Raw genomic sequence first — 27,266 nt, 5'->3', positions numbered from 1 at the left:
TGGGGAAAAAGAAGGGGAATGGAACTAATTGGGTATCTCCTTCAAAGAGCCGGCACAGGCACGATGGGCCAAATGGCTTCCACCTGTGCGACACATACTATGATCTCCATATCCCTTGATTCCCTTAGTGTCCAAACATCTATCAATCTTAGTTTTGAATATACTCAAAGACTGAGCATCCACAGCCCTCTGGGGTAGAGAATTCCAAAGATTCACAACCCTCTGAGTGAAGAAATTTTTCCTCATCTCGGTCCTAAATGGCCGACCCCTTATCCTGAGACTATGACTCACAGTTCTAGACTCTCCAGCCAGGGGAAACAGCCTCTCAACATTTACCCTGTCAAGCCCTGTCAGAATTTTATACATTTCAATGCGATCACCTCTAATTCTTCGAAACTCCAGAGAATATAGGCCCATTCTACTCAATCTCTCCTCAAAGGACAACCCTCTCATCCCAGGAATCAATCCAGTGAACCTTCGTTGCACTCCCTCTAAGGTAAGTATATCCTTCCTTAGGTAAGGAGACCAAAACTGTACACAGTACTCCAGGTGTGGTCTCACCAAAGCCCAATACAATTGTAGCAAAACTTCCTTACTCTTACACTCCAACCCCCTTGCAATAAAAGCTAACATATACCATTTGCTTTCCTAATTGCATGCTGTACCTGCATGTTAACTTTCTGCGATTCGTGTACAAGGACACCCAAATCCCTCTGAATACCAACATATACTAGTCTCTCACCTTTTTTCAAAAAAAAGGGGTTTTCCATTATTCCTACCAAAGTGGATAATTTCTCATTTTCCCACTTTATACTCCATCTGCCATCTTCTTGCCCAATCATTTAACCTGTCGATATCCCTTTGAAGCCTCTTTGCGTCCTCCTCACAGCTTACTTTCCCACCTAGCTTAGTATCGTCAGCAAACTTGGATACATTACACTTGGTCCTTTCATCTAAATCATTGCTATAGAAGTGTAAGTAGTTAATGTTTCTGATTATTACTGCAGCTGCTAACTTTTTTTCCCCTATGAAAATTGGGCTCACATTGAGACCAAGAACATTTTAATAATGTCTGACTTTTTAGATTGTACGGTACATAACCATTATTGTCTATATATGTCTATTGTGGACATTGTGGTTGCAACAGGTAGGTTGGTGAAGACAAGGTCAAGAAGACTACTTATGGGTGCAGCTTGAGAAACATGAGAAAAAGTATCTGGTGGCACAAATTAACAATCCTGTTGTATAGTATTTGGAGCTCTTGCCTATTTCAAATCATCAACACCAGAATGAACAGTCATAAGGCTTTGGTACTTGTTATGAAGTGTTAATTATTTTTGTTTTCTTTCCAGTCTGTTCTTTTTGCTGTTTTTACACCCCTTCCTCTGTTTTCTTGTCCAATTTTCTCTCCTCTCTTCCTTTGATGGTGCTGACTCATGCTGGCACTAGCCAGCGACTACGACCTCGCCCAAGTGGCTGATCTCTTCCTGCTTGAGCCTGGGAAGTGAACATCAGGGGGCTAATTATCAGGGCTGAGCCTGATTCTGTTTTCACATTACATCTACACACATGCATTTTCTAACAGGCGTCTACGGTTGGTGGTCAGGAGCTGGAACATTGGACGGGTGATTTCTCTATGATTCAGTGCCACACTATACAGTGGATTTATCGAGTAAGCTGTCACAGGAGGCCCCATATTTAATTCCCTACGTGCTAAATGGGATAGATTCAGAACAGATCTAGCAGCTCAAAACTGGGCATCCATGAGGCGCTGTGGGTCATCAGCAGCAGCAGAATTGTATTCCAGCACAATCTGTAACCTCATGGCCCGGCATATTCCTCACTCCACATTACCAACAAGCCAGGGGATCAACCCCGGTTCAATGAAGAGTGTAGATGAGCATACCAGGAGCAGCACCAGGCGTACCTAAAAATGAGGTGCCAACCTGGTGAAGCTACAACACAGGACTAGATGCATGCTAAACAGCGGAAGCAACATGCTATAGACAGAGCTAAGCGATTCCACAACCAACGGATCAGATCAAAGCTCTGCAGTCCTGCCACATCCAGTCGTGAATGGTGGTGGACAATTAAACAACTAACGGGAGGAGGAGGCTCTGCAAACATCCCCATCCTCAATGATGGCAGAGTCCAGCACGTGAGTGCAAAAGACAAGGCTGAAGCGTTTGCAACCATCTTCAGCCAGAAGTGCCGAGTGGACGATCCATCTCAGCCTCCTCCCGATATCCCCACCATCACAGAAGCCAGTCTTCAGCCAATTCGATTCACTCCACGTGATATCAAGAAACGGCTGAGTGCATTGGATACAGCAAAGGCTATGGGCCCCGACAACATCCCGGCTGTAGTGCTGAAGACTTGTGCTCCAGAACTAGCTGCGCCTCTAGCCAAGCTGCTCCAGTACAGCTACAACACTGGCATCTACCCGACAATGTGGAAAATTGCCCAGGTATGTCCTGTCCACAAAAAGCAGGACAAATCCAATCCGGCCAATTACCGCCCCATCAGTCTACGCTCAATCATCAGCAAAGTGATGGAAGGTGTCGTCGACAGTGCTATCAAGCGGCACTTACCCACCAATAACCTGCTCACCGATGCTCAATTTGGGTTCTGCCAGGACCACTCGGCTCCAGACCTCATTACAGCTTTGGTCCAAACATGGACAAAAGAGCTGAATTCCAGAGGTGAGGTGAGAGTGACTGCCCTTGACATCAAGGCAGCATTTGACCGAGTGTGGCACCAAGGAGCCCTAGTAAAATTGAAGTCAATGGGAATCAGGGGGAAAACTCTCCAGTGGCTGGAGTCATACCTAGCACAAAGGAAGATGGTAGTGGTTGTTGGAGGCCAATCATCTCAGCCCCAGGACATTGCTGCAGGAGTTCCTCAGGGCAGTGTCCTAGGCCCAACCATCTTCAGCTGCTTCATCAATGACCTTCCCTCCATCATAAGGTCAGAAATGGGGATGTTTTCTGATGATTGCACAGTGCTCAGTTCCATTCGCAACCCCTCAAATAATGAAGCAGTCTGAGCCCGCATGCAGCAAGACCTGGACAACATCCAGGATTGGGCTGATAAGTGGCAAGTAACATTCGCTCCAGACAAGTGCCAGGCAATGACTCTCTCCAACAAGAGAGTCTAACCTCCCCTTGATATTCAACGGCATTACCATCGCCAAATCCCCCACCATCAACATCCTGGGGGTCACCATTGACCAGAAACTTAACTGGACCAGCCACATAAAGACTGTGGCTACAAGAGCAGGTCAGAGTCTGGGTATTCTGCAGCGAGTGACTCACCTCCTGACTCCCCAAAGCCTTTCCACCATCTACAAGGCACAAGTCAGGAGTGTGATGGAATAGTGTCCACTTGCCTGGATGAGTGCAGCTCCAACAACACTCAAGAAGCTCGACACCATCCAGGACAAAGCAGCCCGCTTGATTGGCACCCCATCCACCACCCTAAACATTCACTCCCTTCACCACCGGCGCATTGTGGCTGCAGTGTGTACCATCCACAGGATGCACTGCAGCAACTCGCCAAGCCTTCTCCAACAGTACCTCCCAAACCCGCGACCTCTACCACCTAGAAGGACAAGAGCAGCAGGTACATGGGAACAACACCACCTGCACGTTCCCCTCCAAGTCACACACCATCCCAACTTGGAAATATATCACCGTTCCTTCATTGTCGCTGGGTCAAAATCCTGGAACTCCCTTCCTAACAGCACTGTGGGAGAACCTTCACCACACGGACTGCAGCGGTTCAAGAAGGCGGATCACCACCACCTTCTCGAGGGCAATTAGGGATGGGCAATAAAAACGCTGGCCTCGCCAGCGACGCCCACATCCCATGAACGAATAAAAAAAAAAATTCCTGTTAGTTTCCTTTTCTTTTTAAAAAAAAAATGAGGTCAGTCTTAGTTTCTTTCCTGTTTTATTCTTTCCCATCTTGATGAAATCCATAACTTTTAGTTATCGTCAGCTGCATGCTTTATTATTCTGGTACCATTGTATTTCAGAAATAATGGTCTTGTGTAAATATCACTTGTGCTGCCAATCACACAGATTTTCCAATTTTGTTGCTGTTTTAGTTAATCTATCATTTTTCAGATACAGAAACTGAGAGGAAAGCGCTGAGGGAAAGAGTTTACCCAAAGCTACGAGAATACTGCAGACACCAGCATGGACTGGAGTTCCAGGTAACCCCCAAAAGTTGCCTGGGGAGATAACAGATGGCAAGAGGTTCCGAGCAGGTTATAAAATGATGAATTAAAGATGAACTAAAAGATCATTACCGGGATAAGGAAGAAGCTCCCTTTTGTGTCGCAGAATATGTAGATGCAGGAACAGAGGGAATTGAACCACACAGTCCTGTTTATACCAACACTCAGCAGCTCAGGTGAAAGGAGGGTACAGTTTTTCCAGTTTACACAAATCTGGTAGGGTCCAGAATACAGTCTTCAGTAGAAATGTGGTACTTGAGAGGTGAGATTCTCTGGCAGGTTTGTCTTTCATCAGGGTTGGCTGCATTAACAGTATTCATTTAGAGGAATGCTATTATTGGAAACTCAGCTGAGGAGGACAACTAGACGTGTAGGGAAATATGAAATAAGATTCCCGCTCCTGATTGCTATCCTGTATTGCCTGCTGATCATATACAAACAAAGCAGGTGAGAAAAGACTGTCAACACTGCACCATCCAGTCACAGTCCAACACTGACTCACCCCTAACCATGCAATCTTTGATGTGGAGATGCCGGTGATGGACTGGGGTTGACAATTGTAAACAATTTTACAACACCAAGTTATAGTCCAGCAATTTTATTTTAAATTCACAAGCTTTCGAAGGCTTCCTCCTTCCTCAGGTGAACGAAATGCAATCTTTGAGGAGGGAGACAAAAAAAAGTTTTTTAAAAATCTCGCTAAGGCAATGTACTGAAGACTTTGATAGTCCGTTACTCCCCATAATCGCAGCTAACTATATCTTATAAATGGAAATGTCCTCTTCATCAGAAACTTGCCATGTTCCTATATAAAAGACTGTAGTAAATCCATATCCACCTCATGTTCTGGTACTTTCTTCCAGAAGGCAGTGACTTTGTGGAAAAAATATTTCCTGGCATTTAATTTAATTCTAAGGATTTTATATGCAAGCCTCCTAGTCCTATCATCCCTATCCATTTCAAATAACCTATCCAAACAGATTGAATTTAATCCTCCTTCATCATTCTAAATTCACATCCCCTCTTATCGGTCTAGATTGCTCTACCTCAGCCTGGTCCTTCTCCGCAACTTTCCCAGAGCCTCAATATCATTTATGTGTGGGGACCAAAACTAAATGCAACAGTTCAAGTACGGACAACCAAAGCCTTATGTGCCATAAATATAATCCTGTTTTATACTCAGTGGTCTTAACAATACAACCTAAAACCTTACTGCCTTCCATATAGCCACCTCAAATTGCTTGTGCACCTTTAATGAGTGACAAACTATTACCTGAGGTCCCTTTCTTGATCTGCTATTCTTAGCAGAAACTTCTTTATGATATAAATCTGGCCGGAATTTCCCAAACTCAAATTCATGAGACTGCACTAAAGAACATCTGCGAGACACAGGCCATTCTCCTAATTTATCTAACTACCCTGCATGCCAACCACCTCCAAGCCTCTCTTCCGTTGTCCAGCTCAATGGGACTGTCCTCACATGGTTCCACTCTTACCTATCCAATCATAGCCAGAGCATGTCCTGCAACGGCCCCCACACCATTACCTCTGGAGTCCCCCAAGGATCAATCCTTGTCCCCTCTTCTTCCTCATCTACATGCAGTCCCTTGGCTGCATCATCCAAAGACATGGGGTCAGCTTCCACATGTACACTGACAACACCTAGCTCTACCTCTGCACTACTTCGCTTGACCTCTCTATTGCATCTGTGCTGTCAGACTGCTTGTCCGACATTCAGTCTTGGATGAGCCACAATTTCCTCCAGTTAAACAATGGGAAAACCAAAGCCATCATCTTCGCTCCCCTCTCTCTCTTACCCCCCCCACCCCACACACACACAAACTCCATACCTCTTCCACTGATTCCATCCCAGTCCCCGGACGCTGTCTCACGTTGAACCAGACTGTTTGCAACCTCAGTGTCCTTTTAGACCTAGAGCTGAGCTTCTGATCCCATAATTTCTCCATCATCAAGTCCGCCTACTTCCACGTCCGTAACATCGACTGCTTCCACCCCTGCCTCAGCTCATCTGCTGTTGAAACTCTTATCCTTGCCTCTTCATCTCCAGATTCAACTATTCCAATGCTCTTCTGGCCAGCCTCCCATACTTCATGCTCTATAAACTTCAGGACATCCAAAACTCTGCTGCCCTTATCCTATCCTGCACCAAGTTGTGCTCACCTATCACCCCAGTACTTGTTGACCTACAGCAACTCCCAGTTCTCCAGTACCTCCAATTTAAAATTCTCACTATCATGTTTGAATACCTTCATGGCCTCCTCCAGCCCTACAAGAACTCTTGTATGACCCTCCCTTCTTATGTCCAATGCTCCAGAATTCCCACCATAAACCCTTCCACCTCTTCCCATCCCTCTCTTCCTTTAAGACCCTCTTTAAAACCCGCCTCTTGGACCAAGCTTTTAGTCACCCCTCCTAATATCTCCTCCTTTGACCTCTAGTTTAGTCTAATTATGACTCTATGATGTGCCTTGAGACATTTTTCACGTTAAAATGCCCTATGTAAATACAAGTGGTTGTTTGTGTTGATTTGGTCTGTCTGGTGAGGAAAGGATCAGTCTTGATTATGATATCCCCTACAATAGAATCACCTACCAACACTTACTGTCTAGGCTCACATTTGAAAAATGGCCACTTGGTTGGGTTGAAAAGAACTGCTGATATCTTTGGAACCATACCCTGGCTAAATTAGGGCCTTAAGGAAGAAGAAAATTGAGGAATAAAAAAAAAAGATATGCAGTGTCTGTGCCAAGTTGTTGTGCAGCGACTGCTTCCCTGGGAGTGTTCTTGGGCCTCCTCATGTATGGCTGACAGAAAATCTTTATGAAGACAATACTACAATAAGATAACTGTCTATATTTAACTGTGTGTTAAATTCAAGGCAATTGATGCTTATGACGGAGTGGATCCAGATGATATCCATGATTCTGATGTCCGGAAGCTCCGGATGAAGCTGCTGGACGAATGTTTAAAGTTTTCTGCTGGGCCATGTTTTGTGGTGAGTAATCAGAATGTAGATACTAATCACATGTGAAGCAGACACAAAATAGGTACAAATTAACTAATGACTGCAGCTTGGCAGTGGGAATGGATGGCTAAAATTGCATTTTTTAAGACATAACTTTGGTCCAATACTGACTGCTGCTCCCACTGACATCGTAACTGCCTGATTTATATTGCAGGGCATGCACAAACTTAAAGTAATTGCTGACAACAATTTACCTCTACAGAGGTAGGTGGGAACCACCCAGCCAGCTGGCAGCCATTTTTCTTTTGCCTGGAATGGTGCAGTGCTGGTTGGCATTTGAAATAGTGTTGACATCAGAGGCACAGTTGAAAGCTCCCTAATTTGGTAGTGCACACAAACATAGTCAGCAATCTCCCGGCAGGAAATGGGCTGTAACAGGGATGTTTTTTCGGACACTGATTCATTCACTGGTACTGGATAAAGTGCAGGTTTATGGGAATGGTTGATTCTGCGTTGATGCAAAAGGAGTCATCACTCTATCATTTGCATGGAATGAGCCAAATACTGTGACCCTTTCTAATGTAAAAGGTTAATAAGGCCATAAAAAAGTCAAATCAAGCACTGGGGTTCATTTCTGGAGGGATAGCATTGAAAAGCAGAGAAGTTATGTAAAACTTGTGTGGAAACTTGATTAGACCACACTTGGAGTACCGTGCACAGTTCTGGTCTCAATATTATAGAAAGGATATAGAGGCAATGGAGAGGGTTCAAAGAAGATTCACAAGAATGATACCAGAACTGAGAGGATATTCTTATCAGGAAAGGCTGAACAGGCTGGGGCTCTTTTCTCTAGAAAAGAGAATGCTGAGGGGTGACCTGATAGATGTCTTTAAGATAATGAAAGGATTTGATAGGCTAGACGTAGAGAAAATGTTTCCACTTGTGGGGGAGTCCAAAACTAGAGGTTATAAATATAAGATAGTCATTGATAAATCCAATAGGGAATTTAAGAGAAATTTCTTTACCCAAAGTGTGGTAAGAATGTGGAAGGAACTACCACAAGGAGTAGTTGAAACAAATAGCATAGTTGCATTTAAGGGGAAGCTAGATAAGCACATGAGGGAGAAAGGAATGGAAAGATATGCTGATAGGGTTAGATGAAGCAGGAAGGGAGGAGGATCGTGTGGAGCATAAACGCCGGCATAGACCATTTGGACTGAATGGGTTGTTTCTGTGCTGTAGTTTCGATGTAACTCGATGCTGTTTGGAGCTTTTAATAAACATTATTGGATGTGGAGGCTGTGCACCTATAATAGAATGTATTCAGTGCTTTGGAGCTATGGGGCATTTTTATTCCAAAATCTGCTATTCAATATGGGTAATTGCTAGACAAATGACCGTTGATTAGTATTGTGCACCAGCAATTTATTATTATACTATTTACAGAGTTCTTCTGTGATCAGATGAAGCCTGACAGAGACACTATCCCATCCCATGGTACAAAGGAGTGAGAATTGCTTTTCCAAACAGAAAGAAAAGGGGCTTTAATACTCAGTGCTTCCATAGTTCAGGTCATGAGGGAGATCATGTGCTGCCTCTCCACATTCACATTGCTAAACTGGCTTCTGTATCCTGATGGCAGAATTGTAGACATGTGAAAACGCATGTTCACAATTCTGCAACTGGGCTAAATAAGTCTGTGCTACAAATGTAAACGTTGGGAGTTGTGCACTTCCACAACATGAACTATTAAAGTGCCAAATGTAGAAAAGCCTAAAGAAAGCTCCAACTCCACATCAGACAGTCTTAGTGAGTCCTGGCAGTTTTACATTTGGCTGCAGGATCCTGGCAGCACCAGCAGACATCTTGTGTAATATGTAAAAAACCCTTTTAAACACTGCAAAGTGGATAGTAAAGGGTAGTTCTTCAGTAATATGGAGGGCAGGCTCCATTCCCCCTTTTTCTCCCTCTGGCCTTGATTATTATGTTCCTTATAAGTAATGGGGAAGGAAAGTCTATGGTTCAAAGTACTCCCCCACTGACTCTTTAAATAAAAAAACACATTTTAAAAATCTTTCTTGACACTCAGCAATTTTCTCTCAGTTGTCAGTCTGGACTGAAGTAACGACTTCTGTTGCAATCAGTGGAGCTGCACTGAGACACGTGGGTGATCTTTTTCTCTCATCACTCATTTTGAATGTTTTTCCAAGGCTTCCATATGAATGCTGTTATCATTAAAGGACATTTGGGAGTGTTCTCACTTTTGCACTGTTCCTTAATTTGTTTTTATAAAAGTACGAGGAGGCACTGAAAGGCAGTCAATCCAATTCTCCTTGGTATCACAGAGGTGCTTTCAGAATCCACAGAATGATTAAGAGCATCAGAATAACATCTGTGGCAAGCTTTTCTGGTCATGAATCCTGATAAAGAATGTTCTCTATGTAATTAAAAGTAGCTTTAGTACGAGTTTACATGTCCAGTTGCAGATATAGTAAACCTAGAGTGCAGTAAGTTCATCTCATGCCAGTAAGATTCTCATAACTTGCTTATGTCTTCACTCTTAGCAGTGGCATGCAATGTATATTCCAGTGTTCCTTATTGATATTTTCTTGCATGAAATCTCGTGACCCCATATGATTTTGTGTAGTGTAACTCTTTGTTAGGCATTAATAGGGGAGCAATATGGAAGTGCCAGTTTACCAGCGGAAATTGAAGCCAGTGAATTTGAGATCATTCTCGGCAGATCACAAAATGAAGGCCTTAGCACCAGGGTTCTGGAGAACTGGTATTGTCGGGACGAGAATTCTGTTCCACCTGCCTACTATCTAAGGTCAAAAACTGATGTCCTTCCTGACTATTGCAACAAGGTAAGTTTCCATGGGTTCCACAGTGTGTACGTTCCAGCTCTCCGGCAATTTGTAGTAAGGTATCCGACTCTAATTCTCCAGCATTTAAGACAGAACCTCCACTTTGTGAAGTTGACAATAAAAATTTAAAACAAAGAAAAAGCTTTTAATCTTCCATGTCCATTGTTCTCTAGGTAAGAGATTAGACAAGTGCTATTGGTAACAAGTGGTAACTGGTCATTGAAAGGTGCATAAAGGCAGCCCAGATTAGATTCCTCATTGATTTTCCCCACAGTTCCTGTCTTAGTATGGTAACACTGCATTAATGTGTGCATTTGCTAATAAAGCATTAATATGCTAACACTGCATTAATGAATTAGATTAATGCATTCAAATCCCTCCATGGCCTCGCCCCTCCCTATCTCTGTAACCTTCCAAAAACTCTGCGTTCCTCCAATTCCGGCCTCTTGTGCATCCCTGACTTCCTTTGTCTCTCCATTGGCAGCTGTGCCTTCAGCTGTCTAGGCCCTAAGCTCTGGAATTCCCTCCCTAAACCTCTCCGCCTCTCTCTCCTCCTTTAAGATGCTCCTTAAAACCTACCTCGTCACCTGTCTCCAAATGTGGCTCGGTGTCAAATTCTGTGAAGCGCCTTGGGACCTTTTACTACGTTAAAGGTGCTATACAAATGCAAATTGCTGTTGTTGATTGTTAATGCTGTATTAAAGTATTCGTATACTGACACTGCATTAATGCATTCAATTTCTAATACTGTATAGCACAATTTCACCCAGTAAATGTAATGTAAATCTATATGTTTTATGCAAATACAAAAAATAACCCTAAGATCCCACTTGTGTTCTTTGTGTCATGTTTGGTGAAATAATAATGAGATCTGCAAGAGTGATGGGCAACATTGCATTAGAGCTCTCTTCACAAAAACAGTGAATCTGAGCTTCCTAAAAATGTCGACTTGTTACATTAACTATTGCTTTAAGCTCATTTTTTTAGTTACTTTTCTCCCCTGATTTTTAGACACTATCATATGACATTCATCATTCAAGTGATTCAGCAAGGCATCCTGCACCCAAGCTCTATGCCTCCACTAATTGGTGATTATCTGGTGGAAAGCATGAGAGAGCAGTCTCATTGCTCTCCCTTTGACCTCCATTTCATAGAATCATAGAATGGTTACAGCACAGAAGAAGGCTACTTGGCCCATCGAGCCCGTGCCAGCTCTTTGTAAGATTCAAATAGGGAAGCTGCTGTCTTCATGCCACCTGTCTTGTGTTGAAGGCAGTGTTTACAGATCTGTAAAATCTAACCTGGAAATCCAAAGACTTCTTTTTTCAAATTTCCTCCCATTATTCAACTAATAGCCTAAACAATGAATGTCAGCATGTTTTTCCACCATGGGGGAATGGGGAAATCACAGCCAAACCCAATCCTGTCCACATAATCGCTCTCCGCGATGAGTCCCTGGATCGTGATTTGGCTCATTTCCCCCTCTCCTTCCTAACCCTGGAGCACTGAGGCCAACAGTTGCTATGTTCAACATTGGGTAGTTTTTTTTTAAGTATCACAGAAGCCTAAAAGTCTGGTTTATAATGTGTTTTTTTCAGCTTGCTTCTTTGCCTCATGAGTTGTTATGGTTGTTAATGAATTTTCACCATCAGTAAAGAAGCCAAATTTTCAAATCAATGAACATCTAGTAACAAGAGCTGATAGATGTTGATGTCAGTCTTTAAATTCCAATCACTGCCTCATATTAAATGAGTCCATCATTACAGACTGAGCGCAGAGCCAGGGAAGTGGCTCATACAGAATGGCGTGATAGTTTCACAGAAATGAAGATGATCTTCAATGAGACAGTGACGAGGTGCCTTAAAGAGGGAACAATAAAACCAGAGCAAGCTCAGAAATACTACACCTCAGGTAATTGGTACCTGTTTCTAGAGTTTGGCAGATGCTGTAGGATGATAGCCCATTTTGTTATTTTAATTGGCTACCACCTGTAATTTTTTCCATCCAGTTCTCTCCCCACCACTCCTGGTGAGTGTTGACTCATACTGAAGTACGGTTTGATGTGCATAAGTGGCCTCACCTGATGTGTACTCACTCACTCACTCACGCACATGCGCACACACATGCTTTTGAGCAGGAGCCACTGGACAGTAATCAGGAACGGGAACCTAGATTGAGGCCTACTGTAATGCTCAACCACCAGCCCAGCTTAGATCAGCAAAAGGAGTATATTACCGCCTTCAGATATGACTAGCCCCTTGGAAAAAGTTTGGACATGTTGATGATGCCCTCAAATTCCCACCACTTTCTGATGATGATCGTATACACTCAGTGACCTGTGGGAATAGGTTTTCCCAATTTGCCTTCATCAAAATCCATAATAATTTTATCTCTTATCAGGTCTCCTCTTAATCATCTGTTCTAGCGAGTTTATGATCTCAGCCGTCTTAAAGGCAGCTGGCGAGTGGAGGTTGGATCCTTATCCACAGAGATGGAGGGAAAACTTGATGGGAGAATTATGCTCGGCTGCTGTCGTGCACATCCCAGCAGGCAGAGCAGGAGAGGCCTTGGAGCAGCTTTGCTTTTTCATCCTCAGTCTGCATGATGTGTTGGACAGAGAAACCTAAGAGAGGGGGGGGGGGGGGAGATCAAATACATTCAAAATTGGAGTGAAAAATAAAACACAAATAAAATATTAGTCTGTATTGGACACTTGATTCATTAGGAAATTATACTTCAATTATATCATCAACTACTGCAGTACTATAATAGTCTAAAATGTATCCAGCTTCATTGCTAAGCAGTAGGTGAAGACACTGCACCATCTAGTGGACAATATATGAAGCACACTTTGAGCTGCCAACCATAATTCTATTCCCTCAACATTTTTCAAAAACTAATATTTCTTTATAAGATTTATATATTGGCTTTATCTAAATCCACAGTACACTTCTGTGCTGCCCATGTCACAGGGAAAAAAGCATGATAATCCTGAAAAGTTTCTCCAAAAGACAAATGCAAATAAACAGATTATTCAAACTAATGACACCAACTAAAACAAGACAAACTATTACAAAGATTAATCCTCTCGGGGAAAAGAAGGGATGTCAGAGTACTTCACTGATTCTTTCCTCACAATTTTTTGTCTAGATCACCCTATAAATTATTTTATCTTTGAAACAAAACAGATACAAGTTATTTTAAACAATAATGGACACATCTGTGCTAACAAACTGACACATAATCCAGTCATAATGAAAAATAAACTGTAAAGTCACTTCAACCTGTATAAATCACTTGCTGGTCAGCCACAGCCTGATCTCACAATTGTTCAGTGAAATGCTGAACCTCATCGTGTCCTCTCTTCAAGGAAGCAAAGAAGCTGAATGTGGGATTTTGGATGCTGGAATTGCAGATCACACTTTAAAAATGATTGTTACTACCTTTCTCACCCATGCAATTAAACTCAAAGTAGCTACTACATCACTAAAAATGGCCACCTGACCTGTCTGTACAAACCAAAAGGTTCAGTTCTGTGCATTGGAGCTCCCTTAATGGCTCATTGGGTAAATGCACCACGTGATGTGATACTAGGCTGTGGGGACCAGAAATGTTTTGTTCTCTAGGTTTGTTCTTCAGTTTGTGCCGAGTTAGCTGATTTCAACTAGGATAGGAGGAAAACCACTGCAATTGGCCTCAGTATCCCTGGGTTAGGCGATTAAAAAAAAGTCAGGGTTCCTGCTCCTGACTGCTATTCAGGAACCCCTTGCTAGGAAGTATCCCTGCGGGAATATTGGGTGAGGACAGGATCACGATTGGCTCTGATGCCACCCAAGGTGGAATAACCTGCCAACACTCACTGTCTAAACACACACGTGAAGAATAGTCCCTTGGGAAAGGTACTAGAACATGGTCAGTACCTGTGGAACCATTTCCCAAGAAAAGAAAAAAGAAAATTTGTGTGGGGGGTGCAGGAGGAGACACCTAACATGGTGTCGGAGTACTGTAGCTGACAAGTGGAAGTGGCACTTGTCCAACCTGAGGAACTTGTAACGAGTAAAATTATAAACCTGGAAATTATACTGTACAATATTATCATTCGCATGCTTAACACATTTGTATGAAATTCCTCTGCCAACTATTTTAATACATTTCAAGACATTAACCTCTTCAATTTAAATGGATTCCCTCCTTTGTTAAAATAGTGGAGAAAGGAATTTGATCTCAACATGTTAATCATTTGTATGATAATGTCACACGGTGTAATTTCCAGGCAATAGGTTGGAATAGATTTGATAATAAATGGCAATTCCTTTTGCTCCAGCATTTAATTTGAACATTTTCTAATGAACCCAGGGGTTAGTAGCCATGGAAACCAATCAACATCATCATTGCAATCCTGAAATTCTACCACTTGTAGTTTTCCATGAATACCCGTAATGAAAACAAAAATGAAAAACTGGCCACTAAAGGCTCCTAACCAGGGTAAGCAACTATGATAGGTTGAAATAAATTAATGTCCATTTAAAAGTATGAATGCTACAATATCTTTATTTCATTGTATAGCTCTTGAAGATGAGTTTCTGCACGCTTTAGTAAATCAACCACCAAGTGTTCTCCAAAAGTGCATTTGCTACATTTGTAAAATTCCACACCTCACTCGCCGCCTGATAAAGATCATCAAAGACCACAATGGACAAACAGACACTGATGGGCAGCTGCCCCAGGATGCACTGGCATACGCCAAACTCCTCAGACTGCGTGATGAGATTCTCCCGTCGCTGGTCATTTCCTCAGATTTACATGTCTACACTTCTACAGTACTGGGCAACCACAAACAGGACTATACAGAGCAAATGGAGCAGGAGTACATCGAGGGCCTTTGCCGGCAGTTTTATACTGATGTGGTTAAGCTCGTTAACAACAACAACAACAACAACGCACAAAGAGCTACAGAGGAGATTGACGGTGTGATGGAGGAAATGATAAAGCATACATCCATATGCAATTTACATGCAGCATTCTTTGATTTTGAGAGGAGAGTAATGGACCAGATTAAAGAATACATCCTTGCAAAGCAATCTAACTCCCCCTTCATTATTGTGGGAGGGCCTTGCAGTGGAAAAACACTCCTCTTGGCAACATGTGCCAAACAGGTGCTGAATTTTAGATTTTACTTTGCTTTGTTGCCCCTTTCCCCTCCCCTGGGCAGGTGATTGACCACTTTCCAAGTAATTACCACTCAAAGGTGACTCTTGAGTGGTATTGACCTTGATACGCTGAGATATGCATGATTGTAATAAAATGAATTATTCACACAAAACCAGACTGCAGCCAACTTGCAAGTCTGTCTCCTTGACTGTAATGGTGTAAAGTGACATGATGAAGAAGGCGGGGGGGGGGGGGGAGGGGAAGAGATATTTTTAGTTGTTAATGTTCCTGGCAAAGTCTGACTTTATCCTGCCTGCATTGAAGAGGTTAAAATAATACATAGAAGTTACAACATGGAAACAGGCCATTCACCCCAACCACTCCGTGTCCACACCAGCAAATAGTTCGAAGCACATTTCATAGAAGAATCATAGAAATTTACAGCACAGAAGGAGGCCATTTGGCCTATCGTGTCTGTGCCGTCCACCTTGTTCCCATATTCCTTCAACTCCTTTTCTTTCATCCATCCAATCTAATCTTGAATGTTGACAGTTTCTGCCTCAACCACTAACCCTGGAAGTGAATTCCACAGCCTCCCAACTCTCTGCAAAGAAGTTTCTCCTGTCCTCTGTTCTAAATCTCTTACATTTAATCTAGTATCCATGGTCTCTCATTTATGGTGCACTACAGTCCCATGTGTCAATTTCTCCTTCCACCTCACCTCAGCTAACTTGCTCCTCATCTTTCTAAAATCTGTCCTAATCCAATCTGTTCTAGTTTTTGTATTGATTTTTTTCCTTTTCCAGTTGGATCTTAAACCTTATCATATTGTGATCTCTGCTCCCAAGATACTCACCCACATATATTCTACCTGATCTATTTCATTATTCATAACCAACAATGCCTCTGCTCTTGTAGGCCTACTAACATACTGCTTGTGGAACAATGAATTTAAATATCTAATCTTTTCTTCAATATGTTTTCTTTCAGATTTGTTCATGGTTCAATAACTGTGGCCCTGTGACTGTCAGCTGCTTCCTCTCCTCTACAGACAACAGTGCCTACTTTAGAAATATCCTGACTGGAATCTGTCAGCAAATAGCAATAAGCTACCACAAACCTATGCAAATATATTCCAACAACATTGAGGAAATAATGAACTGTTTTGTGAGTCTTTTAGAGGAATCGTCTGAACAGCATCCCTTGACGATAATAATAGATGCTGTTGACCAGATCTCGGAGACCGACAATGCCAGAACCTTGTGGTGGCTTCCAAAGACTCTACCACCTTTTACCAGGTTAATTATTTCTACTACTCCTAAGAAGTATGGAATTGCACAAAAATTCATGTCATTCTACACAAATGCAGCATGCTTTCTTGAATTAAAGCCAAGAGAGAGAAAAGAATGCAACAGAATTCTTACACAGAGCCTTCTATCCTCCAACAGAAGAATTACCTCTGGGCAGCAGATATATGTGAACACAGCCCTGGGGCAGTGTACTCTCCCACTTTTTGTTAACTTGCTTTATAATGAAGTGCTTTGTTGGAGATCTCATGAGGACATTGATGACCAAACTTTAGGGAAAACTGTTCATGACAGTATCGAGCGACTACTCAAAAGGCTTGAAAGGAGACATGGGGAGAGTCTGGTTTCCAGAGCTTTAGGCTATATAACACTTGCAACTTCAGGACTTGGTGAGGTTGAACTGCTGGACATTTTGTCACTCGATGACTATGTTATAGAACATTTTTGGCCTCAAAATGGCTTGCCAGTTTCAGTGAAAGTGCCATATTATTCCTTAGCAAGACTGCAGCAGGATCTGAGTGGGTTTTTAGTAGGAAAGCCACATAATGGAGTAAAATTGCTCTTCTGGACAAACAGACATTTTCCATTAGTCATCAACAGGTGTTACCTCAGGAACCTGAAAACTGTGCAACAAATGCACAACATCATGGTGGAGTACTTCAGTGGCCGATGGTCCAGTGGAAGAGGGAAACCACTTCTCATCACTCTGTTGCATCAGAAGCCAACAGAGGATCAACCAATGCATCACCAGATTTTGGAACTTAGTCCTTTAATGAAGATATTTGTTGATAGACAACAGCCTTCACAGCCATGGCTTTTTCATTTGCATTCTTCTAACCCTTGTCTAGTCTTTCCAAATCACAGAAAAGTTAAAGAACTGGCTTTTCATTTGAAGAGAACTGGAAGACTGGAAGAGTTATATCATGATGTGCTATCTTCGTTTGCATCCCATCAAGCAATGGTTAAAGCTGGTCACTTGGTTCAGCTGATAACTGAACTAGAGGAAAATATTCAGACAAAAAATCGAAGAGAGATTAGATTTTTGGCAGCAGTTCTGAAAAGTGCAAGTTGTTTACTCCGAAAATCCCCTGATCAACTACCAATGGTTATTCAGATGAAGGTCCTACCATTTGTAAAGTGTCTCCCACAACTGTTCAAATTTCTGAAGCAGGCTTATTACGAAGGGCTCAAGCATTCTGTTATCGCTGTGCTACACAGTCCAGTGAATACTGTGCCCGAAGTGAATGCTGCCTTGTGCATCTCAGGCCTGACTGTAGCAACCGATATCATAGAAATTCAGTCACAGTCTCTAGTTCTTGTGATACTGGAAAGTGGTTGTGTATATGCTTGGAACCTAGAGATTCAAGCACCTTGGGAACAAATCAACACAAATGGAGTTAAAGTTTCAGGAGCCAGAATGTCAGATGGTGACCGGTTCCTTGTACTTGTGACTGTGCACAGTACTATGTTAGTGTATGACTTTGCCCAGTTATCCCTGCTTTATGAAGTTGAAGTGAGAAGAAGTCTTGATGGTAGCATGGCAGAAATTCTTCAGCCAATCAGTGGTTTTGCTCTATGCAGTACAAATACAGTAGTGTGGTTTGAGAACAGCACAGTGGTGAGGATCTTTGACCTCAACTTTAGTCACACAATCAGGCAGTTAAACTGCCAACATGAGGTACAGTGTGTATCCTTTTCTACCGATGGAATATATGCATTGTGTGGGCAACTGAAGAGCACAGTCACAATATTTAATATTCATACTGGTCTCCAAATAGCCATAGTGTTTATGGAATTTCCTGTAACATCTATCTATTCCATTTTCCAGTCTGCATCCAGTGAGGAAATCTATGTTGTAGACAAGATTGGGAATATATGTGTGTGGGGCATTGAAGACATGACTGAGCCACATCTCCTGGAAGAGATCGTTTGTTCAAAAGATGAAAATGAAGTTCTTAGTGTTGAACTTTCTTCTCACTCATTGTTACTGTGCAGAGCATCTTGCATTGAACTGTGGGACACATTGAGTTGGAACATGTCATATAAGTTCAAACCACCTAAAAATGCATATTTCATCCGAGCTATATTGTCACAAGATTGTGATTCTATTATAGCTGTCATTAGTGGTTCCCAGGCCTTATTTGTGTGGAAGAGAGAGACTGGGCAATGTGTTCTAATACTTGAGAACAGACTTGGTACACCACTGAGGCTCTCTAAATGCTGTAAGCAAAAGGCTTTGGTATCATTCACCTCAAAAGGTTTTCTGATGTCCTGGGACCTAGACTGCATAGATACAGCCTCAGCTATATCAAGAACAGAAAGGACCATACAAACAATTCTTCTTTCAGCAGAGGGGAAGCATTTTTATACCTCTGATGGTACCAGCATCATATTCAAATGGAGCCTGACTTTCTGTCAAATAGAGGCTACCTTTACACATGCTGGACTTGTAAAACATTGTGCTCTCACAAGAACAGGAGTGTCTCTGGTAACTGCAGATGTTAGTGGTGATCTTTATGTTTGGGACACAGAAGCTGGTCAAAACCTGCACCGGATCAGATGTGGTGATGTGACACAATTACTGATAACACCAAACGACAACTTTGTTGTGTCACTTTGTGAAGACCGTATATCAAAAGTCTGGAAACTCTCCAAAGGGCATATCGTCTGCAATATTCACATACACTTAAAGAAGGCAATGATAACGCCAGAAAGCACCTTTGTTCTGGGCCTTCACCAGCAACATCTCCTCGCTGTCAGCTTGTGGTCAGGAAGCATAGTCAAGAGATTTGAATGCACTGACAAATCAGATATCGTTACCTTTCAGACATTGAGGGACCACCCAGACTACGTTTTGCTAATCTCATCCTCTGGAAGTATTTACACCTGGAATGTAGCAGGAGAGAATCTCTGCCGACAGATCCAGCTCCCTATCAACTTCTCCAGACAACTAGATGACTTTCAGGTTTCCGACGATGGGAGGACTGCAGTCATTTCAATGACCACTGAAAGTATCAATGTTTTGGACATCCTAAATGGAAGATTGTGTGTCATTAGTACAGAGGGAACTATCTTTAATCAACAATTGACAAGAGATGGTCAATATGTTGTTTACGTATGTTACAGAGACCACTGTAATTGTGACTTTCATTCAGGTGTGACACTTAACATCGCTCGAATAATAGATGGGAAAAGTATTGGAAGCTGCTATTTATGCAAAATCCCCTCATGTCTTGCAGTTTCTGAATACGATTTAAATATTTTTGTGGGCTTTGAAGATGGGAGTGTTGGAGTGTACGCAGTTGTTGACTATCCTGGTGCTAAGAACAAAATTAAAAACCAACTGAGCAAGGTGGCCAAAGATGAGTACCCCCCGAGAAAGAAAGATTGGTTGTGTAAAAACTTACCTGATGCTGTTTGGATAGATTCCCTTCATGAATATTCACAGTAACTGCCTTGCAATTCATTCTGGTACACACCCGGGTGACCAATGACTACGACACACAGAATCCACCGGTTCCCTCAAAGTCTTTTGCAATCGTTGGGCATCACAGGAGATTTACAACATGGTTGCTCCTTTCTGGCAAATATGGGTGTAACCTGGAAATGATTTCAACTGCACTTTATTAGTGGCAGGCTCCCAAAAACAGAATGATCGATGCCATAGAATCATAGAAAGTTAGTTATCGCACAGAAGGAGGCCATTCGACCCATCGTGTCCATGCCGGCTGAAAAAGAGCTATCCAGCTTAATCTCACTTTCCAGCACTTGGTCCATAGCCCTGTAGGTTACAGCACTTCAAGTGCGCGTCCAGGTACTTCTTAAATGAGTTGAGGGTTTCTGCCTCTACCACCCTTTCAGGCAGTGAGTTCCAGACCCCCACCACCCTCTGATTGAAAAAAATTCTCCTCCGCTCCCTCTAATCCTTTTACCAATTACTTTAAATCTATGCCTCCTGGTCACTGACCCTTCTGCTAAGGGAAATAGGTCCTCCCTATCCACTGTATCTTGTCCCATCATAATTTTATATACCTCAATTAAATCTCCCCTCAGCCTCCTTTGTTCCAAAGAAAATAACCCCAGCCTATCCAATCTTTTCTCATAGGTAAAATTCTCCAGCCCAGGCAACATCCTCATAAACCTCCTCTGTACTCTCTCTAATGCAATCACTTCTTTCCTGTAATGTGGTGACCAGAACTGTACGCCGTACTGAAGCTGTGGCCTAACCAATGTTTTGTACAGTTCTAGTATAACCACCTTGCTCTTATATTCTATGCCTTGGCTAATAAAGGAAAGTATCCCGTATGCCTTTTTAACCACCTTATCTACCTATCCTGCTACCTTCAAGGATCTGTGGACATAAAACTCCAAGGTCCCTTTGTTCCTCTACACCTCTTAGTGTCCTCCCATTTATTGTGTACTCCCTTGCCTTGTTTGCCCTCCCCAAATGCATTACCTCACACTTCTCTGGATTGAATTCCATTTGCCACTTTTCTGCCCACCTGAACAGTCCAATGATATCTTCCTGCAGTCTACAGCATTCCTCCTCACTATCAACCACACAGCCAATTTTTGTATCATCTGCAAACTTCTTGATTAAACCCCCCCACATTCAAGTCCAGATCATTAATGTATACCACAAAAAGCAAGGGACCATTACCCTTTGCTTCCCGCCACTGAGCCAATTTTAAATCCAACTTGCCACTTTCCCTTGGATCCCATGGGCTTTTACTTTTTTGACGAATCTGCCATGTGGGACCTTGTCAAAAGCCTTGCTAAAATCTACGTACACTACACCAAACATGTTACCCTCATCGACCCTCCTTGTTACCGCCTCAAAAAATTCAATCAAGTTAGTCAAACACGACCTTCCCTTAACAAATCCATGCTGACTGTCCTTGATTAACCCATGACTTTCTAAATGACTATTTATGCTGTCCCTCAGAATTGATTCCAATAATTTGCTCACCATCGAAGTTAGGCTGACTGGCCTATCTCGGTCTAACTCTCCCTTTTTAAACAACGGTGCCACATTAGCAGTCCTCCAATCCCCCGGCACCACGCCTGTAGCTAGGGAGGTTCGGAAAATGATGGTCAGAGTCTCCGCTATTTCCTCCCTTGCTTCTCTTAACAACCTGAGATACATTTCATCCAGGCGATTTATCTACTTTCAAAGATGCTAAACCCCTTAATAGTTCCTCTCTCACTATGTTTATCCCATCCAATATTTCACACTCCTCCCCCTCCTTAACTACAATCTCTGCATCGTCCCGCTCTTTTGTGAAAACAGACGCAAAGTATTCATTAAGAACCATACCCACATCTTCCACTTCCACACATAGGCTACCTTTTTTGTCTCTAATAGGCCCTACTCTTTCCTTAGTTATCCTCTTGCTCTTTATGTATTTGTAAAACATTTTTGGGTTTTCCTTAATTTTACTTGCCAGTATTTTTTCATGCCCTCTCTTTGTTTCCTAATTTCCTTTTTAATTTCACCCCTGCACTTTCTATACTCCTCTAGGCTTTCTGCAGTATTGAGCTCTCGGTGTCTGACATAAGCTTCCCTTTTTTGCCTTATCTTACCCTGTATGCTCCCTGTCATCCAGGGAGCTCTAGAATTGGCAGTCCCACCCTTTTTCTTTGTGGGAACATGTTTACTCTGAACCCCTTGAATGCCTCCCACTGCTCTGATGCTGATTTACCTTCAAGTAACTGTTTCCTAAATCACTTCTCAGCTGAGTAAAATTGGCCTTTCCCCAATTTAGAACTTTTACTCCTGTTCTTTATTTGTCCTTTTCCATAACTATGCTAAATCTAACTGAATTATGATCACTACCACCAAAATACTCTCCCACTGATACTCCTTCCACCTGCCCAGCTTCATTCCCTAAAGCTAAATCCAGAACTGCCTCCCCCCAACGGTATAAACTGATGTCTTCCCCACCCCCCCCACCCCCCCACCCCCCCAAAACTGGTCCATATGTTCTGGAGCAATATGTTCTAGAACCAACAAGAGGCCAGGCCATACTAGATTTACTCATGAGTAATGTGCTAGAATTAGTTAATAATCTAACAGTAAGAGAACATTTATCGAACAGTGATCATAATATGATCGAATTCACCGTTGGGTTTGAAAAGGAGAAATGTAACACAGTTACTAAAATTCCAGATTTTGGTAAGGCTAACTTTAACTCGATGAGACAGAGACTGACGATAGCAAACTGGTCAAACCTGTTATCGGGTAAAACTACAGATGAACAGTGGGAGGTCTTCAAAAAAGAATTTAGCTTAATACAGGACCAGTATATACCCCTTAGGGGCAAGAGGACTACTTACCAATTAAAACAGTCATGGATGACAAAAGAGGTGAGAGATAACATAAAACTAAAGGATAGAGCATACAAAAGTACAAAGAATAATGTAGATCCAGGGGACTGGGAGAGATATAAAGAACAGCAAAGGAAGACAAAAAAAGTGAACTGCAAAAAGGGAATATGAAAAGAAACTTACAAGGGATATCAAGATTAACAGAATTTTTTTTAACAATTATATTAGAAGAAAAAGGGTAGTCAAGGGTAATGTGGGCCCTTTAAAAACATATGCGGGTAATATTGCAAATGAAAATGAGGAAATGCAGATTTGTTGAATAATTACTTTGTGTCAGTCTTCACAGTACAGGAAGAGGGTAATATACCTGACATTCCAGGAAAACGAATAATGAATCAAGGACTGGAACTCACTAAAGTTAAAGTAAGTAAGAAAACAGTATTAGAAAAAATAATGGCACTAAAGATTGACCAATCCCCAGGACCTGATGGTTTCCACCCCAGGCTTTTATAGGAAGTAGGTGAGGACATTGCAAATGTTTTAGCCATAATCTTCCAAAGTTCTCTCAATTCAGGAATTGTCTCTTTAGATTGGAAAATTTCAAATGTAACTCCATTATTTAAGAAAGGTAAGAGAGAGAAACCAGGAAATTATAGAAGTGTGGAACACTCTCCCACAAAAAGCAGTAGATGCTAGCTCAATTAATAATTTTAAATCTGAAATCAGTTGATTTTTGCTAGCCAAGGGTATTAAGGGATATGGAACCAAGGCAGGTAAATGAAGTTAGGATACAGATCAGCCATGATCTCATTGAATGGCGGAACAGGCTCAAGGGGATGAATGACCAACTCCTGTTCCTATGTTGCATCTAAAATAGAGCCTTGTAGTTCACCTACAAATGATTGGGGACATGGGCATGGCACAGCTTTATAATATGTTAATAACGTTATAGGAGATGTAACATAAACAACTGAAAAAGTGAAATATAATTGTTTCTGCTGTGACAACAATGAAATGAAAATGTTTTGCAGGTCTTTATGGAGGTCTGTATGTATCCCCTCGCTGGGTGTACTGGCCTGCACTAATACACCAGGTCATTACTGAGCCAAGGGAATAAGAACTGCCACTCAAGTGGACATAAAAGATCACATGGCACTATAAAAGAACAGGGGAGTTCTTCTGGGGTCCAGGCCAACATTTATTCCTCAACCAACATCACTAAAAAACAGATTATCTTGTCATTTATCTCATTGATGTTTGTGGGACCTTGCTGTTTGAAAATTGGCTGCCATATTTGCAACTACATTTCAAAAGTACTTCATTGTCTGAGAAGGGATTTGGGAGCTGAAAGGCATTCTATAAATGCAAGTTCTTTTGTTATTTCTTGATATCTTCAAATTGTACACTTTACAACATCTACTGTAAGCTGGTGGCTCATAATTGAGTGATAATATATGAATGTCAATATACTGTAATATGTGTATTCCTCATGTTCTCAAATCCTTACACAAATATCTTTATCCTTCACATGCTATACTGGGTGGGGGATAGCTCTGCCTAGCCTTTTGAGGCTGTTAATAGTATTTTCCCATCAACATTTTTTTTTTAAAAAAGTTTTTATCACCTTTTTAAAAAAAAAATGATTTCCTCTCCTCACTGGAAAGCATTGACTGGTACTGGGTAGGATTCCACAGGTACCAACAGTCCTCCAGAAAGTGGCCATCCTCGTGTATGAAACTGGATGGTGAATAATGCTGTTCATCCATGAGGGTTATCACAGCTAAGCCTGAACACGTCCTCACCTAATATCTGCACACACATATGTTCCAGAAGGAATAACAATAGGAATCCTGACTTATTTTTTCTACTCCACAACCTAGATGCAGTCAGTCTAACCGTGCCACCCCCCTCTGCCACAGTGAGCTATGTCTAGCTAAATGTGAGACTTTCTCGTCTCCGAACGTCATCCCATATTCCATTTACCCATTGAGCTTTCAAGGAGCCCCAAATATTACATTTGTAGATTATTCATCAAAATACAACTCACTAAAACTGAAAGATGAATTTTAAAATGAAACAATCCTGCTGATTTTATTAACCTCTTCTCCCTGAAGGAGAGCAGCTAGAGAGTTAGAAACAGCAGCCATTCTGGAAACAACTGTCCCCAGAAATTAGCCTATTATTGACCTTAGAATATGCCTTTTTACAACAATTAGACTTTGTGGCCTTGCAGGGATAGGCTATGCTACACACAGCTCCACCTATTGAGCAGACAATGTGTAAACAACCCCTCATTATTATATGCTAATACATTGTGCATTACATGGTATAATGCCCGTTATAAAATAGTGTATCATCTGATTTACCACAAGCAATGCAACTGGTGCCCTGCTGGTAATGTAAAATGTACGGTCATTAAACTTAAGGCCCAGTGGCTTTAATCTGAGTGAATTGCAACTACATTCTCTCAACAACTCAATGTGCGCTATGATTTATAAAATTTAGCCTCAACTGCAGGAAATATGGCATGAATTATAATCACAATACCGATATGAAGATTAATACCTGCAGTACTTCAATGCACAAGTTGAATCATATGCTGGAAGGTCAGTGCTTTGTTCATATCATGTACAAGTAACCCTTAACTGTAACACTTGGGCCTGGATTTTCCTGCGGGTGGTGATGGGTCCTGCTTTGCAATATCCCCTGCTGGGTAAACCCATTTCTATTTGTTCACAACACTAGCAATACTGGATTTCCCTTCCTTGCTCGCCAATCTCCAATCAAGTAAAGGACAGGGTAAGTGGGGCCAGGGTGATTTGCCTATTTTGGGGCCTCATGATATTGGGGTTTTAGTTCCTGAATTCAGGTAAAAATAAAACATGGGGGAAATTTTCACATCAAACACTTGGATGGTAAACTGACTGGGTGGATCAATGGAAATCAGGCAAGTTCTATAATGGGCAGGCGATCTGCTCTGCCAGTTTACTGCCCAAATGATAAAGGTGAAAATTATCCCCAATGTTAATAATCACAAAAATTTGTGTTTAATCAGCAAAACAATTTTGGAACAAATAAAATGCTTTAAGCAGAGAGGGTTAAGAGTTTTTTAAAATTATTAAGGACTTCTCTTTCACACTGCCACTCCACCACCTCTTATGAGCCCTCTACTGCCTCTGAGTTGTCAGTCTGGTTGTACAATACCTAATCTTGGATGAGCTGCAGTTTCTCCAGCTAAACGCAGTCCTCAGCCTCTGCCACAAACTCCGTACCCTCGCTACCAATTCCATCTCTCTCTCTGGCCACTGTCTCAGGTTGAACCAGAATGTTTGCAACCACTATTATTTGACCCTGTTGTTGAAACGTTAACTGGTCTGCTGTCTCCACAGATGCTACCTGACTTGCTGATTGTTTCTTGTATTTTCTGTTTTTGTTTCTAATAGCCAGAGTTATCAACATCAGGGAATGTTAAGGTCACAAGATAATTATGGATGAGGAAGACCATTTGGCCAATCTTAGCTCCTCTATCCAGAATGAGCCTGTAGTTTTGTCCTCCCCCATTGGAGCATTCAATTGGACTTTAAATGATTCTTGGGATGTTCTGGAGTTTTACTTGAGCAATAATCTCTTGTTCCAATACAATACATTAATATTTCAACTTGTCCTTTGACACAAGATAGAAGTGTTCATATAGATCCAGGGAACGCCACTCAATTATATGGTTCTGACAAAAGGTCATCAGCATGAAACATTAATCCTGCCTTCCTCTCTTTACATATGCTGCCTGGTCTGCTGAGTGTCTTCAGCAATTCTGTTCCCAAGGTGTCAGCCTCTGAATCAGAAGGTTGTGGGTTCAAATCCCATTCCAGAGACTTGAGCACATAATCCAGACTGACGCTTTAATGCCATACGGAGGGAGTGCTGCACTGTCGGAGCTGCCGTCTTTCAGACGTGACGTTAAACCGAGGCCCTGTCTGCCCTCTCTGGTGGAAGTAAAAGATCCCACGGCAGGAATTCGAAGAAGAGCAGGTGAGTTCGGCGTGGTGTCCTGTTTATCCCTCAATCAACATCATTAAAAAAAAATTATCTGGTCATTATCACATTGCTGTTTGAGGGACGTTGCTGAGCGCAAGTTGGCTGCTGCGTTTCCTACATTACAACAGTGACTACACTTCAAAAAGTACTTCATTGGCTATAAAGAGCTTCGAGATATCCTGAGGTTGTGAAAGGCGCTATATAAATGCAAGTATTTCGATTTCTTTCAGCTTTTCAGCGCCTGCAGTATTTTGCTTTTTTTTAAACCGTCAAATAAACGACATAACCCATAATTCCCGGCGGTTGCCCCCCCCCCCCCCCAGCACACGTGAGCCGATATTCGTCGTTTCCAT

At 42.0% G+C, this 27,266-nt stretch overlaps 1 protein-coding gene across 1 annotated transcript; it reads left to right on the top strand.

Annotated features, from left to right (window-relative positions):
• Positions 1 to 1,116: 1,116 nt before the first annotated feature.
• Positions 1,117 to 27,245, top strand: LOC137322638 (NACHT and WD repeat domain-containing protein 2-like). Its single transcript, XM_067985545.1, has 8 exons — positions 1,117 to 1,147; positions 4,128 to 4,216; positions 7,140 to 7,256; positions 9,890 to 10,093; positions 11,860 to 12,004; positions 14,660 to 15,249; positions 16,235 to 26,907; positions 27,144 to 27,245. Exons 1-7 carry the CDS (start codon positions 1,117 to 1,119, stop codon positions 20,000 to 20,002), a joined length of 4,944 nt encoding a protein of 1,647 aa, XP_067841646.1. The 3' UTR covers positions 20,003 to 26,907; positions 27,144 to 27,245.
• The last annotated feature ends 21 nt before the right edge of the window (positions 27,246 to 27,266 follow it).

Source organism: Heptranchias perlo, chromosome 6 (genome assembly GCF_035084215.1).
Source record: "Heptranchias perlo isolate sHepPer1 chromosome 6, sHepPer1.hap1, whole genome shotgun sequence".
Classification (NCBI taxonomy): Eukaryota; Metazoa; Chordata; class Chondrichthyes; order Hexanchiformes; family Hexanchidae; genus Heptranchias; species Heptranchias perlo.
Note: the sequence above shows the minus strand (reverse complement) of the source record. Positions and strands in the feature narration are given on the sequence as shown.